Genomic DNA, 18,936 nt, shown 5'->3' with positions numbered 1-18,936 from the left:
TGAGTAGCGCTTGTTGCCCATTGCACGTGTTGCAGAAGCATGTGCCCAGCAGTTTCCTAACACGGTTTCATTTGGCATCATGCAGTGCTCATTCACTGAATGAGGGGCAACAGGCACATGGTCCTGTCATGTGGAAAAGGAAACATGGACTCCATATAGCTTAGTCACAACATAGTGGCACTAATGAGCCTGTCAAGCAACAGAACGCATTTAGAATCAGAAGTTCTCTTTGGATGCCAGCTTTCCATTTTACTATGCCGAAAGTGAATGCTTTATACCTGAGGTTCATCAAGTATTACCACAGTGACTCAGTATGATTATGTGTAACTGAACATAAAGTGATAATCAAATACTGAATGTTACTGAAGGTCACGGAATTAGCTGTGGAAGTCTACATTTGTGTCAATGAATGTTGATGAAACAATGTTTGCATTCTGTCTGCAGCTAAAATCACACAGACATTAAGACATATTTTGAGCAGAGCAAGTGAAAAAGATTAATAATGACAAGTGTAACAACTGATTATAAATGCCTATTCTGTTTATAATAAACAAAATAGTTACAATCCAGCTAGACTGTAGGTTCTTGCGAGTAAACTGAGCAAATGAACTAATTCCAGTTAATATTATCAACTGGAATGAACACAGAGAGGAAGAAGGCACAAGGTGTTGTGGTTAGCAGAGATGAGCCTTATTTGATTAAATTTCTATCTGGATGATTATTCAAATAAGTAAATCATTCAAACAAATTTTTTCATGAATAAATCATTTGTAACTTACATAATGAATAATGTAAAATGCCACTGTATATTCTGCATTTACTTCTTGTATAGATATCTATAACCAGTGTTTGTTCCCTTGGTTCAGTGGAGTTTCTATTTGATAAATACCTTGTTAATGGTTTGTACCGAAATGTACCTCAGTGGGTCATGTTTTCTTTTGAGAAAATTTCAAGAGACAATTTAAGACTTTTTTCACCTTTCTACACCAACTGCACTTACTGCAGCAATGCCTTACACATAATTTAGAGACAAATACTAACAAAGAGATAGAAGGGCTGGCCAGTACTTACCTCGGCTCAGTACAGCCGATAGATACACAAAAAACAACCAAAAATTTATGTTCCTAGCTTTCGGAATAAATGGTCCTTCATCAGGGAGGAGAGAGGGGAAAGAAAGGGAAGGAGGGAAAGTGGATTTAGTTACTCACAACCCAGGTTATGAAGCAACAGGGAAAGGAAAACAGGGAGGGTAGCAAGGATGGAGGCATGGTTGTCAGAGGGAAGCCAAAGATATTCTATTGTAAGTACTGTGCCAGCTTCAAACCAAAGAGGATGCATACAGAAGTAAAGAGGTATATAGGATAAAGATGTAGGTTGAAAAGATGCATGAATGGCTAAAGAGGAAAGGGAAAGAGGAGAAGACTGAAGAGTAAATGGGAGTGTGGTTGTTTAACGTATGTTCAGTCCAGGGGGATGCCGGGATGAAAGGATGTATTGGAGCGCAAGTTCTCATCTCCACAGTTCAGAGGGACTGGTGTTGGGTGGGAGAAGCCAAATGGCACATACGGTGTAGCAGATTCCTAGGTTCCTAGAATTATGCTGGAGGGCATGCTCGCTACTGGGTATTGGACGTCTCCTAGGTGGACAGTTCGTCTGTGTCCGTTCATGCGCTCAGCCACTGGAGGCATGGTTGTCAGAGGGAAGTTTTTTCAATTTTGTTTTTAAGACCCAAATCGTTGACATATCATATAGGGAAGTGGGCTACATAATCATTTGGATCTTTAGGAGTGAGTTATAACCACAATCTGTTTATCTTTTTATTCTTTGAAACTCTAAGAATCAATTTTTTGGGTGTTTTTGTAGATGTATTAGTACAATGTGGTGCTACACACTATTCCTAACTCATTTTACAAAATGTAAAATCTAAAACATGATGTCAGTGTGAATGAGAATAAGATGACATAATGCGGCATTTACGACAATCTGCAGAATACAGTCAAATACGCTATCGTTATTATGCACTCATGGGAACATGCAGTCAGGGAAACTGTAAAAATTTCTATGCATTTCAGCTGAGAATGATGGAAATGGATATACCTCACCTGATACTGTTAAGGAGGATGCAAGAGCGATGAAGATGGGCATGTCAGCTCGATGGAATGTGGCGTCATGCATTATGGCAACATAAACGCAATTTTCGGTACTTCGAAGAATAGCGCACCTGTGTTGTCTGCTAGCCACTTTGTGTTCGTGGCACTGTGCGTGCTGCAGTGCGCGTGCATGGATCTGCAGCTGCTTGGTTTTGATTGGCTCGCACGAAGCGAACCGACAACAGCGCTTCAGATCTCTAGACCCGAACGGTATCGCTTCTGAAATGCATACTGAATAATACAGGGGCTCTAATTAGATTACTAGACCGTTCGGTGCTCTAGGGTACGGAAATGATCAGCACAATGTCGGAAAGATACAGAATAGGCACCCTGGTGACTTATTTTCATCTGTGCTCTCTCTTGCACACTGCCACTGCACGCTATCCATGTGGACGGGCCATGTCCTTGCAGGGCTCTACTCCCAGCACAAAGGAATGAAACTGAAATTTTATGCTGCATATTCAAATGAACAGAGCATACATGAATAGAAGCATCTGTGCATGTGTGAAGCAGATGAATGATTTGTCTATCGGACGTGTCATGCTGGGAGTAGATCCTCTCAGTGAACATGAAAAGGAATGGTTTGCAAGCAACAGGGCAACATGAAATGAAAATAGAGACACCCTAGCTAGTGGATGGCACTTCCAATAAACACAACTATTGGAGACCAATAAATGGATAGAGTGGCAAAAATATGCCTTACCAGAAGGATGGAGGGTGAGGTAAGTTTCTATTGAGCATGGGGCCAAGTTTTGGTGTTCTACTGTGAAATGCATGAGCCTGAGATGTTAGGCTTGCTGTGATGATAGTTGCAATCGATTTGTAGCAGCACAGCTAAAATAACAGGTTCTGCGCAAGTACATTTTGAAATAGATGAAGTAATTTTTTCATGGGACTGGAAATACTGCCCAAGAGAGGCAATGCCACTGTTAGGATGAATTTCATGATGATGAGATGGATTTCATGATGATGAGATGGATTTCATGATGACATACTGAAATTGCATTTGAAGTAATTGGATGGGTGCCAATTTCAGTAAGACCACGCAGCTGAAGAACCCACACCATCACAAGATGCACACAAGGAGCACAGTATCTTTAGACAAACTCATGACACCATTCCATAAGGTGCAAGAAGGATACTCTGCCAGTAGACATGCAGTTTTTAGAGGAGTCACAACCAGATACTGGCGGTGTGGATAAAATTCAGTTTCCTGCACCAGAATTTGGCCCTTAACAGGGAAGGAGAGAATGGTCACTTGGTTCCAATTGGTATAAACAACTTTAGTAGTGAGAGACTGAAGCTACTTGGCAAGGCACCTAAGAAATTACAGGCTGCAAAACTCACACTGACCCAAAAAACGTGTGACTTTGGATTAAACATGCTCAAGTATCTGTGACAAATTGTCAGCAATGTCAAGATTAATCTGGATGCAAGAGTAGAAGAGAGAACGTACAAATTCCTTGTTCTGATATCAGTGAAGGAATTGCAGTCATTCCTACTGTTAGCACACAACAACACAATGGCATTAGTCTCATTCATTTGATCCAATATGTGCATAACTCTTATGTAAAAGACACTGTCACCAGGCTATCAGAAGCAACACAGTACAGCCTTATCAGGAATGAACTAGCACCTGCATCATCCTGATGCAGCTTTCGTATAAATAATCCATGTATTACACACTTCTATTGTTACTTGTATCTCAATCACTAGAAAAATTTAGGGAAATGTTTTTTTTTTTTTTTTTTTTTTTTTTCCTTCTGGGGAGGGAGTGTAACAGCTCAAAACTTGACTGCATTGAAATACTCTAATGCCAGACGGCACACTTGGTTTGGAGTTCAAAGCAAATGTGAGCATCTAGTTGTTTCACCACCTCTGCAAAGCTGCAATAAGGCTACTTGGAGATGTGGCAGCAAAACTGTCAATGATCGCAGGTCAGCAGAACTGCTGGCAATGCATGCCAGTCAACAGCCAGTCATTACCTCATCTAGCCCACAAGGTGAGTGGCTGATATGACAGACAGCTCACTTGCATTTACTATTTTGCTAAACAGCAAACCAATTTTAACTAGGAGGCCAATAAATACTATCACCTCTGGCAGCAGAGGAAATTAGGATGACGGGATTGTCATCAAGTCCAGTCGCTAGCCTGGCCTCACCTGAAGAAATGTCAACTGCCACACTGCTGATAAACTTGTCATCTCTGCCACCAGATAGAGTGAGCAGCAATCTGCGATTATTTGCTGATGACGCTATAGCATATGGGAAAGTATTGTCATTAGAGTGATTGCAGAAGGAAATAGAATGACTTAGACAGAATTTCTGTTTGGTGAGATGAATGGCAACTTGCTTTAAGTGTAGAAAAATGTAAGTAAATGCAAATAAGTAAGAAAAGATATCCTGTAATGTTCAAATAGAGTATCAGTTGTGTGCTGCCTGACACAGTAATGAAGATTAAATACCTGGACATAATGTTGCAAATTGATATGAAATGGAACGAACAAGTCAGGACAGTAATAGGGAAGGCGAATGGTAGACTTTGGTTTATTAGGAGGACTTTAGGAAAGTATAGCTCATTTATAAAGGAGATCACTTATATAACACTACTGTGTCCCATTCTTGAGAACTGCACAAGGGTTCGGGATCTCCACCAGGTAGAATTAAAGACAGAAATCAAAGTAATTCAGAGTTACGCTGTTATGTTTGTTATCAGTAGATTTGATCAACACGGGATTACTTCAGGGATACTTCATAAACTCAAGCTGGAACTCTTGGAGGGATGTTGTTTTTGTGAAACACTACTGAGAAAATTTAGAGAACTGGAATTTACAGCTGAATGCAGAATGACTATCACCACCAACATGCATTTTTTGTATGGGCCATGAAGATGAGTTAGAGAAATCATGCTTTTACGGGGGCATATAGGCAGTCACTTTTCCCTAACTCCATTTATGAATGGAGCGGGAAGGAAATGACTAGTAGTGGTATAAGATATCCTTTGCCATGCACCATACGGTGGTTTGCTGAGTATGTATGTACAGGTAGATGTAGATCTAGATGTAGAATCCCTTCATTGCCACCTCAATAGTTCCATTACCGTCATTTCCCTGTATTGGGGCTTTTCATATGGAGACTTTTAGTCCACACTATCATTTGGCACTCGTATAATAAAGGTGGCAGGGGTAAAATACAGGGAGCGAAAGGCTATTTGCAATTTGTACAGAAACCAGATGGCAGTTATAAGAGTCGAGGGACATGAAAGGGAAGCAGTGGTTGGGAAGGGAGTGAGACAGGGTTGTAGACTCACCGATGTTATTCAATCTGTATATTGAGCAAGCAGTAATGGAAACAAAAGAAAAATTCGGAGTAGGTTTTAAAATCCATGGAGAAGAAATAAAAACTTTGAGATTCACCGATGACATTGTAATTCTGTCAGAGACAGCAAAGGACTTGGAAGAGCAGTTGTAATTCCGTCAGAGACAGCAAAGGACTTGGAAGAGCAGTTGAATGGAATGGACAGTGTCTTGAGAGGAGTATATAAGATGAACATCATCAAAAGCAAAACGAGGATAATGGAATGTAGTCGAATTAAGTTGGGTGATGCTGAAGGAATTAGATTAGGAAATGAGACACTTAAAGTAGTAAAGGAGTTTTGCTATTTGGGGAGCAAAATAACTAATGATGGTCGAAGTAGAGAGGATATAAAATGTAGACTGGCAATGGCAAGGAAAGCCTTTCTGAAGAAGAGAAATTTGTTAACATCGAGTATAGATTTAAGTGCCAGGAAGTCTTTTCTGAAAGTATTTGTATGGAGTGTAGCCATGTATGGAAGTGAAACATGGACGATAAATAGTTTGGACAAGAAGAGAATAGAAGCTTTTGAAATGTGGTGCTACAGAAGAATGCTGAAGATTAGATGGGTAGATCGCATAACTAATGAGCAAGTATTGAATAGGATTGGGGAGAAGAGAAGTTTGTGGCACAACTTGACCAGAAGAAGGTATCGGTTGGTAGGACATGTTGTGAGGCATCAAGGGATCACCAATTTAGTATTGGATGGCAACGTGGAGGGTTAAAATCGTAGAGGGAGACCAAGAGATGAATACACCAAGCAAATTCAGAAGGATGTAGGTTGCAGTAGGTACTGGGAGATGAAGAAGCTTGCACAGGATAGAGTAGCATGGAGAGCTGCATCAAACCAGTCTCAGGACTGAAGACCACAACAACAACAACAACAACATAATAAAGTTCTTGGGAATTTACTCAGTGCCTGGTTACTTAATTGTTTTGCTACTGCCTATCCTGTCTAAAAATTAGTCACCTACTCCTCCTTGGATGCAACCCAAGATCCATCATTAATCGGACCCTACATTCATATGGTCCCAGCAATGTAGTCAACCTGATTTCAATCTGTCTCATGCTGGATCTGCAACAGTACTCAATTTCTGCCATGATTCATTGAAGCAGGTCATCTTTATTAGCCTGCAGCAATATGTATAATGATTCATCAAAAAAGGCGATCTTCAACTGTTATTTGATCTTTCAATGGCTGTGCTGCTGTGCATGCCTTGTGAGGTAGTAGTGTCTGTGTGCCCTACAAAAAGAAAGTGATTCTGGGTGTAATGTGTGCTTACAGAGATATAGCCCTCATTTCAAGTTAGATATGAACTCTTGCTCACAGAAGTATAACATTAGTCGGTTCCAGAATATTTTAACTTATTCTGTAATGACATGTAATGAGTTTTCTTATGTCTAATCAGCTCCTGTGTCTGAGATAGCGTGGATTTCAGAACCAAATGCTATGGGAAAGCCAGTCTGATCTTTTCATTCACAAGACCCACAAGGCTATACAAGGATCAGACACTGCAAGAAATGTGTGCCTGAACATTAATGAAGTAATGCAGGTTGCACTGTAGTATTTGATCACAAACTGCACCTGTGCAATGTTATCAATACATTACAAGTGTCAATCATGGTCAGAACAGAGTTCTGTATAGTTGTGAGTGTATTATGTGAGTGATAAACAAATTTGAAAGTGGGAAAAACATCACCTGCTAAGTCACAACATGGACAAAACTGTGTGTCGTGTGATAGTGATGGGTGGTCATTGAAGAGAATTGTGATAAAAAAGAAGAGGACAACAGCTGCAAACCTCACTGCAGACCTGAATACCGCATTCACGAACCTCGTTTGCAACAAAACAACACAATGGGAGCTCCATAACAAGGGATTCACAGGACAAGCTAGAATTCCAAAATGGCACATCAGTGATGCAAATGCCCGTAGCTAGAAAATGTGGTGCCAAAGACATAAAACCTGGACCATGGAAGGCAGTTAATTGGTCAGATGAATCTCAATGCACACTTTTTCCATCTTCTAAGCGAGTTTACATCCCAAGAGTGAAAAATTGCAGGGGGAATTCAATGATGATTTGGACTGCCATATTGTGGTATTTCATGGGCCCCATGGGTACTCTGCAAGGGTGTATCACTACTATTTTGACTGAACAGGTCCATGTCACAATTAATATTTGTCCCCTAATGGTGAAGCTCTTTTCCAAGACAACAGGGCTCCTGTTCATACAACCTGCATACTACAGGGCTGGTTTTATGAGCACGAGGATCAACTGTCACAGCTCCCCTGGCCACCACAGCCACCAGATCTTAACATTATTGAGCCTTTATGGTCCACTTTGGAGAGAAGAGCACGTGATCGCTATCCACCTCTACCATCATTACCTGAACTTGCCCCTGTTTTGCAGGAAGAACGGTGTAAGATCTCCTTGAAAATCACACAGGACTGGAAGCTGTTTGAATGCCAACTGTTTTCTTAAACTGTATTAGGCATGTTAATGTGCTGTGTTCTTGGTGTTTCCATATTTTTGTCCACCCCCATATTTATAGTTCCATAATATCCATTACTCAATACAGTAGGCACTAATGGCATATGTATTTAGATATAAGAACACCCCAAACAAATGGATGAACCACGTAAAGGCCAATGACAGAGTGTAACTCACTTGAGGAGTCCTGGGATGGTGTAGCTTCTGCTTACAGGACTTGTACCTCATCAGTAATGAATATTTGTTTAGAATTTGTATCAGGTATGATTAACTGATGAAATTCAAAATGTTCAAAGAGAACACAAAATAGAATGTTCATACAAATATATGGACACCATTAACAATATTCTAATGTAATCTGAAACTACATTTCTTGTTTCATTTTGCAAATTCACTATGTCAAACAAAAAGTACTTCAAAAGAAAAGGAAAAGAGCGAAAGGAAGCCCGAGGGTATGCTAGATAGAAACTGAAGACATGAAGGTGGACATAAGATGTGAAAACAGAATGGAAGATCATGTGCTTTATTACTAGGGCAGAGAAGTAATTGTGATGATGATGATGAAAATGAAATGATTGTCATGCAAACAGTAAATTAAATAACATATAATATAATATCAAATACTTTACATTCATTGTGTATCTCTGACATCAATCAATAACCTGTTTTAATTTTCCTCGATAATTATGGAACCTAATACTATGTGTTAGCACTCAGAACATATTGAATACCTGAAAATGTAAAATCATTGTAAATGTACACTATCTTAAGCAACTACATAGATTATTGTACTGTTTCCCCAGCATAGCTTACCTCCTTGTACCCCAAAATGAACCGCCGGTGTCGGCTGGTTCCAACATTCGTGGTGTTGAACTACCAAAAGCAAATACTGCAGAACTTCGTTCATTTTTCCTCTTCGAGTCTATGCGAGCTTCACGTTCCTGAAAAGGAAAGTAAACTTATTGATTAGGAAACCATAAATTTAACCAGAGGGGACACAGTTACATTATCAAATAGAAGCTAGTTCCCATAATTTGTATCATTTCAGGCAGGGGGGTTACCTTCATAGTCTCAGATGTTATTGAATTTAGCATATGTTAAAATTCAGGAGTAAGTAAGAAACATGTAACTTTTTTTTCCCCGTTTCCTCCAAAAAATTTCCTGCCCCGAGATACAGGCCTCCAAAGTTGACACTACGAACACCATTTTGAAAATGCGAATTTCAGAAAAGTTCTTCTCTGTAACAGTTCTGGTTATTTTGTTAGAGTACCGTATTTACTCGAATCTAAGCCGCACATTTTTTCAGGTTTTTGTAATCCTAAAAACCGCCTGCGGCTTAGAATCGAGTGCAAAGTAAGCAGAAGTTCTGAAATATGTTGATAGGTGCCGCCACAACTAACTACTGCCGTCGAATATATGTAGCGCTAGACAGGCATGCTTTGCAGGCACAAAGATGAATACTGGCACCAAAACCTCTGTGTCAATTAATAAATTTTAAAAAAAAGGTGAAGGCAAGCTTTTTTTCTCCATCCAGAATTTCGACTACTGCATTTTCATACATTATCCAACGAAGTAAATACAAATTCCGTATTGTTCATCTTCGAATGTAGCAGCTTTTCAGTGTACTACAAAAATCCGACTGGCAAGACTATGCAGTATTCTCTTCACCATAAGAACAATACGAATATAAACATTTTGCCATGTATTCTTTCGTGTTTGCTGCTATCTCATTTAAATCCTGTCTGCCTAATAAACTATGAAACAAGAGTGAGACAACAGCAAATGCGGAAGTATACACATATCATGTCATGTTTATATTCATATTATTCTTATGCCTAATACTGATACAGTCAGAAATGGAGCACGGCAATTGACTAGATTTTTAAATGTAAGATGACTCTAATTTATTTGCAGAAAGTAATGTACTAAAGAGGCGTCTGCAAAGATTTTCAAACGGAATTTTTTTTTCTCGCTAAACTCTCGTTCAGAACATCTTCTATCATACACAGTTTATTATTTGGTTCTTGTTGATAATTATCAAAGGAAGCAGCAGTGGAAATAACAACAAATAGCAGTCTGTTGGCATTGTTTCGCTACTGAGACAATTCCTCTTTTCTTCTTCTTTTAATTGTAAGCGGCGGTAGCATGCACAAAAGCACGCCATGACGCGAGCGGCGACAGGTCGTAAACTCTCATTATCAGAATGCGACAAACAATGCATGACACAGTACAGTAATGCATTTTCAGCTTAAAGTGACGTAAACACCTATAACAAAGAGAACGACACTTGTCAGATCAAAGAAAAATAAGCAATCAATTCAAACCAGAAACAGCACGTGAAAAACGAAGGGTATCCGTATAAATACGGACGGAGCACCTGACGCATAGCAATGGCTACCTGGTAAAGCTTAACTGCTAAGCTTACGGCTCGAACCAAACTACTGTAGCTGTACCGTCTTTCATTCGACCTAAATTGTGCCTCATATTACAATGGACCAACTTTATTTCAATTTGGAGGTGTGGCCTAAAACTTTTCTCTCCCCTTGAATTTCGAGTCTCAAATTTCAGGTGCGGCTTAGATTCGGGAATTTTTTTTTTCCTTAATTTCGAGTCTCATTTTTCAGGTGCGGCTTAGATTCGAGTAAATACGGTATTTTTATTTGAAAGATAATTGCTTTATGATTACAATGGTACCCTCCGTTTGGACCTATCTGACAAAGTTCTTTTACTGTCGCCTTTTGAAATTTTTTCAAAAATTCCAATCCAGAGAAGTTAGATTTTTTTCTGTTGATTAGTACCATGTAGTATAATATTCTCTGTAAAGCACAGCTTCCACTTTTAAGTTGGACAGGTTGTATTTTTAAACATATATTTTTTTTATCTTTCAAGGGTAATGTATGTCGTTGCTGAAGTTGTTTATTACTAATTTCTTTGTTACAATGTTTATTTCTATTGTCTTTGTTGCAGTTATTTCTTATCACTTTCTTTTGTTGCAGTTATTTCTTTTCACTTTCACTGCTGCAGGTATTTCTTGCACTTTGTTGTAGTTTCTTGTCAGTTTCTTTGTTGTGGTTTCTGTATTGTAGTTGTTCAGTGCTAATTTGTTTACTGAAGAGGCTTCTAAGAAATCTGAGACCATCCAGTGAGTTCTGTGTTTTTATGAGGAATTTGCCAGTTGACACAGTTCCAATGTGTTTTGTGAAAAGGACTGTTTGAAATGTCTTCTGACTGGGGCCACAGGAGAGTGAAGTGTGCTGACTATTTGCATATCCATAAAAGAGTGATATGTAAGACAGACAAAAAAAACAGACTGTTCAGGTTGGGAATAAATGTTCTCATTTGAAGACTCTGTTTCAAAGAGAAGATGTTTCCAGTGACGACTTTTTGTGTTCTAAATGTTTTGACAGAATAACAACAATGATAGTATCTGAACAATGTGAAGCCTCCCATGGTGCGGATGATGCAAGAATTTGTGGTCAGTGAAGTTGAGTCATAAGCTCTAAGCATCAAGAAAGCACAGAGAAATTGCTAAAGCTATGGATGAACTGACCACACTCTTCAAAGTAGAAATTCCATATTCAGAAGAAAATAAACCAAAGCAATCTTGCATCTCTTGCCATGAATTTTTCACAAATATCAATTCAACTGTAGAATATTGTGCATCCTACAGTGAAAAGGTGCAAGTTTTATCTATTATTCCAGTTAATTATATTATTTGTTACATTCTTGTTCATTTCTTGTTCTAATACAGATTGGAGTAACACCGAAAGTTGCAGTTCATTCACAAAATCAGTAAATGATTAGATGGCTTCAAATGAAAATACTGTTCTCCTTGTTGATAACAATTAAAATGAAGACAAGGAAGGGAGTGTTTACACTGAGTTTGTAAGACAGCAATACATTTCATGTTTTGAAATAAAAAAAACCTGTAATTACAGACAAATGTGCATCATGCCAATCCGGAACCTGTTGCAGAGCCTTCAGTGTCAAAATCACCTACCATAAACAAAAAGAGCTGATAAAGTTTCTATGACCAACAAAGAAAACGTTATTTCCTTGTAGAAATAGGAAACAGCCAATTAGTTGCAAATTTGAAGGTTTATTAGAAGCCCTTCAATATAGTTTAAACATTTATAAAAGCAGCTTCTTCAGAAGGAAATACAGACAACTGGATTACATGTTGTGGCAGAGGCACATTAAAATACAGCTGAAAGGCATCAGTCAAATACAAAATTCCACATCTATAATAAATTAAACCATGTACAACATGATTGTTGTCATATTGTATTCCCTCATTGGCAAGAAAATAACATGTGACAATAACCATTTTTGTGCATGTATCAATTTATTATGGAGGTGAAATTTGCAACTGACTGGTTGTTTACTATTTCTACAAGGAGATTTTGTTATATGGTTGTTGCTATGTACAAGTAGAAAATTTTGAAAGAAAATGTTTTTGATGTGAAACATCAATTTTAAAAAAGGACACGAATTCACACACAAAATAAAATTGTTGGTAGACAAACACAAAATAAGAATTGTTACACAGAAAGTGGGTAGAGAAATCAAAGACCTGGAACTACAAGAAATTAGAAGAAGATCCAACCTTCAAACTGGCACTTTGTAAATTTATTCCAATTTTGTAACTGTTTTATGTACATACACTATTAGCAAAGCTACCCTCATTGCACCGTGCTTCCAGTTGGCTTCATTTTCTGTTGGTATTGGAATTTCTTCGTATGATCTTCTCCTGACAAATTGTGTCATCTGTTTCACGCTCCTCATCCGATGCTCTAACAGCTATATTGTATTGTGCAACTCAAATGCTGCTGTTATAATGACAGCTGCATAATTTGGTTTCACTCTGAGTCCTAAACTTAAAGAACTAGGCATTACATTTTCCATATTAATAAACACCAACAGAGGTAAAAGAAGTGGCAAGTGGAAAAAAAAAATTGAAGAACTAATGTGAGTTCAAACCTAAGCTCTTTGGGACTGTATTCCAGAATGCAACCAATGAACCACCACATGATCACCACAACTTTACTTAAGTATGCATACTACTAGTCTTTTCCATTAATGTGCCTGCCATTAGCATGGCACTTAAGCACTTGATTTGTAGTTAAAAATTTAATGTGAATTGTGTAATTATTGTTATTCAAACATAGTAAACATTTTTCTGAGATGAGTTCAATCATTTGCTACTGCCAAACTATATATACCTACACTTCACAAAAAATATTTTAGATTTCCCTTTCCTCACTGCTGCTGTCTATAAAAAACCATAAACTAATCACATTGATTGTGAGTCATCTCTAAAACTGTTATGAGATCAGTTGTTATCTGCACTCATTACTTACACAGTTGATAATTTTTTAAGTTTTACTATTAACTTCTTTTCAATTCTCCTTTGTGCAAAACAAAAGTCTTGTTTCGGAATGCCAACTAGGTTATAAACTGACAACTGCAGCTGAACTTGACTTGATTTAACCAGTCAAAGATGATCCTACTCCATGGCGATATAATCTAGGAGTAACATTTATACAACATAGATTTCAGAGTTCCACTTTATCTGAGATTTTTTCCTGTGTTTATCTAAGGTTAACTGCTTTATACAATTGGTCCTTAATCCATACATATCATAAAAATGTGTGTGTGTGTGTGTGTGTGTGTGTGTGTGTGTGTGTGTGTGTGTGTGTGTGTGTTTTACACCTTCTCCGAAACCAATGAATCAATTTTAACCAAACTTGGTACACATATCCCTTACTGTCAGGCAACAATCATTGTGGAGGTTAGAGCCACCCACCTATCATGGTTCACGAGATATGATGCCGTAAACAATGGAATGTGTGAAAAACTGCTGCATTGCACATTAGGTTTAAATTACTTACTTCTTTTCTACAAACAACATTCACAACACCTTTTGCAGAAAATACCCACATATGCTGCTGAATGTCCCTACGAAATTATATATTTGTGTGACACACAGATCAGGAAACAGGACATCATAAACACTGATACGCATGAAAAACTGCAACATTATGCATGACTTTTACATTTATTACTTCTCTGTTATTAATTATATTCAGAATATATTTCGTTGACAGTATCCACATATGCCACTGAATGTACCTACATAAATATATCATTGTACAACACATAGTTCAGGAGATATGACACCATAAACACCGTGATACGTGAAAAAATGCTGCATCATGCATGAAGGTTTAATACATTTATACTACTAACACACTCCCACAGTCGAGTCAACTTCAGGAAATCCCTCCTATCTGGCAGCACATTGGACAGCTTTAAACTGCGAAGTGTGAACAGCTGTAGGTGAAAACAATAGCTATCTACAGAGCTATGAAGAGATGTAGTCATAGATACATTTACAAAATCGTATTGCAAACACAAATCAGCTGTGCCCAGCATACCGAAACTTAATTTGCACACTGCACTTAAATATTTGTATTTTATGCCTATTTCTTTGTACAACTGTTTCACAATTTCAAAGGTGTTTTCATGAATAGATAGAAACAATTTTTTTTACAATAATTCACTACAAACACAGTTCTGGTTTGTCAGCCAGTGTTACAATAAACTTGGCCACTCCTCAAAATCCTATGACCAGTTATCTATATGGACTGTAACAACTGTAGAATGCAAAATTTTCTGTTAGAAGTATTGTCTTCCACTTGGGCTGTTGTGATGTTGCATCTGCTTGTGGTCTACTGGCAAACCTCACACACTGTAAACAAAGTAGAGAGTTTGTACTCAAGTCTTTGATTTCTGGAATCATGTTATGTGTCTGTGCTAAAAGTATCAGTCTGTGCAAGAGAATTTATGTGACTTTGTGGTCCATCAGTAATATCAAAACCTACCAAAAACACAAAGTTCATAATGTTTCTGATCCATGCTTTGGTAAGTAGGTTGCTATGAGTATATTTGTCAATAGTTAATTTTTATTTTAAGTGATAGCATTATATTTATGGTTATGTATTGGGTTTTGAAAATTTGAGGATGATGGGCATTGTTAAAGTGTTATAAAATGGAGATTCAGGTAGAAAAAGTCCAACATTTGCTATACACTGATCAATTTGGGATTAACAAAGAAGTAAAGGTGGCAGAGGCCTTGTATGCTGCGAGTGCCATCAGAAAAATCATGTCAAGAAATGATTTCTTCATTTCGAGGAGGATTGTTGTGATAAAAAATGTTTAATCACTTTAATCCATGATTTTTCAAAATGGTGTGCTCGATAATTGGAAAATATGAAGGACTGTGACCATTTAACCCTCCATATGACATTTTCATTTAATGGGTAAAGTTAAAATGTTGAGTCTAAGAGTATTGCATGCTCCCATTCAAAGCAACTAAAATCACTGGGTGGCCATATCTGCATTTTTTGTTGAACATTATCAGCTGGCTCACTCAGAATTCCTATTCAGTATCATTACATGTGATGAGACATGGTGCCTTTGTGTTCTCTTTATAAAAAGAAAGTTGTGGCTGAGCTACAATGAACATCTCAAACAAAGGCCAGTGTGTGTGTCCACAAAAGATAATGCTACACATCCGGTGACAAAGTAAGGGTGTTGATATCCGCAAGTAGCTGGATATCAGCACATTAGTTCTCAGGAGAAAAACAGATGAAGCCATAAAGAGAAAGAGCCACCTGCAGAAGAGAACATGACACAAAGCAGTAGGCGAGCTAAACGCAGCTGACTGACAGTGGGCAAGACATACAGAAGGATAAGCCTCAGGCAACCTATGTTTTTGATCCCAAAAACGAGCCTACAAAAATCAAGATGGATCAGGAACCAGAAGGGTTTGGGGTTGGGGTAAGGGCACTGAAAGATTTAGGGCATGCTGCTTTGTGCCATGCACATGCCGTGCAGCCACAGATCATTGTTTCGATGTCTTCGTTGATTCCCAGCCAGTACGCATGTTGGCGAGCTAACATCTTCATGCGAGACATCTCCAATGTCCCCGATACAACACCAATTGGCATAATTCTGCTGGGATGACTACCCAAGATGGTTAGCCATGGTGCAGTACCTGGCTCAAAGTGGGGTTCCAGTAGGTGGCACCAGCGCAACAAACAGCTGTAATGGGGAAACTGCCCAACGCCCTTTGCCTCTCGGTATCAATGTGGAAACAAAGGATCTCCTGTTGGTCAAAATTAAGGTCTGGGCCAGTGGGGAGACAAGACAACACATCAGCACTGGAATGCTGGTGTGTGGGCTTATACTGGATGGTACATATCCAGTCCTGGAGGCTTTGGGCTGTATGCTCCCAGAGGCTGGAGTGTGGCATGAATAATGCCACCAACAGCTTGTATTCTGTAATTAAAAAGAACTGTATCCCAAAAAGGCAGACATGAATTTTTTTTTACCAGCCAGTGCCTCCTTTTTGATCTGGGAACAGTTTTTCTTTGCAGGGGTCAACATTTTTTGTGTGTTTTCTATAGGCTGTTCGCAGCCATCCCTATTCCTGTGTGCCAAGACAGTCTCTGATGCCATAGGCAGATGCATTGGCCGCCACAACCAATAGATGACCAGGAGAGAATGGCATGAGGCAATGGGCAGATTTCAGCACATTTTTTTCAATTGGTTAAAAGCTACTTGCACACAGAGGTCTAGTAATAGGGCACACCTCTTTTACACAACTGACTGCGGTTTGGGCTATGTGGGATAAGAACTTGGGACAGTAATTTCTTTTGCCCAAAAACACCTGCAATTCAGGTAAGCTTGTCAGGCTTGGTACAGAGTCTATTGTTGTGAAATTCTGAATAGTGGGCTTGATTCCCTCTTTGGTGAGCCAGTACCCCAAATATTCCATGTCCCAAAGGGTCATAAGAAGGTGGAGTGCCCCATGTACCAGATTTCACCAGCTCAATAACCCCAGCAGCCTGGAGTTGATTTAGTTCCTGCTTCACAGCAGCATGTAAGCTAACTGGAATTGGTCTAGCGCAGTAAAAACGATGTGTGGCGCCCCATAACATGAGTCTGTTGAAATCTTCATAAATTAACAAGATATTACACACTCGAGCTTGAAGCAGATGGTGTGTATGTGAAGTGTCGTGCCATAATCAAGTAGGATTTCAGGACTTCCATGGAATTATGGAAATCTGGCTGTGGGAGTAGACTAATACAAAAGCCTGATCAGATAATTATTTAATGTCCTGCATTAATCAATCAAATTGTGTATCCATAAATGACCAAAAATTATGTTGGTATAAACAGAAAAATGCCACTATCAACCGAAGTGTGTAATTTAGTAATTTCATATGTTTTCTTACCATCAAATACAGTGTGTCGTAGTAGGAATGGTCAATATTCAGGGATAGACAGGAGGAATAATTCGAAGCAAAAATGTTTAGGAAACATGGCTTCAAATTTGCATACCCTAAGAGCTATGAGTACTACTTCAACTTTGATACTGGAAACAAATCTCTTCTACTGCAAGATCTTTACTTTCCATATTTTGAGGGGTGGTAGTATGGATCAAAAGAAGAAAGAAAAATATCCAGTTAATATGGGTTCTAAAATGCGTACCTTAAGAGCTGTGAGCTATGAGAATTTTTTTCTTGTGGTCCATACTACCTTCTCCCAAAATATGGAAAGTAAAGAGATTTGTTCCATGGTATTGAAGACAATGAAGTGCTCATAGCTCTTAACATATGAATTTTAGAGCCCATGTTTACTAGACTTTTTTTGTTTCAATTGATCATTCCTGTCACATACCTGAATACTGACCATTCCTCCTGGGACAACCTGTACACAGACTACTGAAACGAGGTTTTTAGAGAATTTATGATGGAGAAGTTTCCATAAGATTTCATTCCTGATTTAGGATTTAGCTGACTGTAACTTGGTCAAAGAAGAGGTAAAAAGGTGATGAAGTATTCTAGGTCTCCACTGAGGCAGGAACAGAAATAAACAATTCTTCACTATACTAAGCAACCAAGTAACCACTGACACAGAACCTCTCAAGTGTGAGGTTTCAAAAGTTCAAGATGTTTACAGCATTCGATGCCCCACATATTGTCTACCATGCAACCACAATATTGGCTGCTAATGGCAACAGGAGGCTGGACTGGAGGCATCCAATGGCGAGTATAGAACGACGCTATAGAGCAATAGTTGTGCTGCTTTGGCGATAAGTAACTCACAACAGTGCTAATGCTGTTGATACAAAGCACGGGAATAGCAAAAATAAACAAACCAAATATTGCATTATATCTACAGCAATGATTGCCAAAGTTGACATTTCATCAGAAAAGAACCCACAGAATGAGAAAAAGGTGGCAGATGAAATATCAGCAATTTTTCAAGATGAGTTCATTGAATGTATGGTGTTGTATATGCTTGACTGTGCATGCAATGTACATGAGGAGTACAATGACGTCGAATTTTGCTAAATATGTAAAAGTGATACTAAAACAGATGTTGAGCCATGTAGTTCATCATCCTTGTTGGACAGGGATCGACAAATCCCATCTCCAGTGAAAAGGACAATCACTGTACAAGGAGTGGGGACTCAACATAATTACGTACATGGACAATCAGCCTCAGTACAAAAAGAAAATAAATATATAAACAGATTTTGAATAAGTCTACAGCAATACAACTGCATAGTGCATAAGAAAAACTATAGACATTCAAGGGAGGACAAGGACCACTTGTTACAAAAACTGGTGTTTGTATGTTTCAAGCATGCCTGAAACAATTTACAGGACACACATGATAGTGACCTACTACATTACATGCATAAAATTGTGCAACTTAAATTACAGTGATTTCAAGGGAAGCAGTGGATGGTTGCATAGCTTCAAATAGTGTTACAGTATTTCAAAACTTAAGATAATGAAATTTCTTACAAAGTATCAACTTGACGATGCATAGCAAACTGCGGGATTGGCCCGAAAATTTGTAGAGG

At 38.5% G+C, this 18,936-nt stretch overlaps 1 protein-coding gene across 50 annotated transcripts in view; it reads right to left on the bottom strand.

Annotated features, from left to right (window-relative positions):
* LOC126298928 (ensconsin) overlaps nucleotides 1–18,936 on the bottom strand; it is a 394,125-nt gene that overhangs the window by 79,792 nt on the left and 295,397 nt on the right. For all 50 annotated transcript variants that reach the window (XM_049990528.1, XM_049990511.1, XM_049990519.1 and 47 more), the window contains one exon: nucleotides 8,808–8,935. In XM_049990528.1, coding sequence (XP_049846485.1) covers nucleotides 8,808–8,935 — 128 coding nt within the window. The remainder of the gene's footprint in view (nucleotides 1–8,807; nucleotides 8,936–18,936) is intronic.

The sequence above is a fragment of the Schistocerca gregaria genome, chromosome X, assembly GCF_023897955.1.
Source record: "Schistocerca gregaria isolate iqSchGreg1 chromosome X, iqSchGreg1.2, whole genome shotgun sequence".
Taxonomy (NCBI): Eukaryota; Metazoa; Arthropoda; class Insecta; order Orthoptera; family Acrididae; genus Schistocerca; species Schistocerca gregaria.
This window is presented reverse-complemented; position numbering and strand designations above follow the sequence as displayed.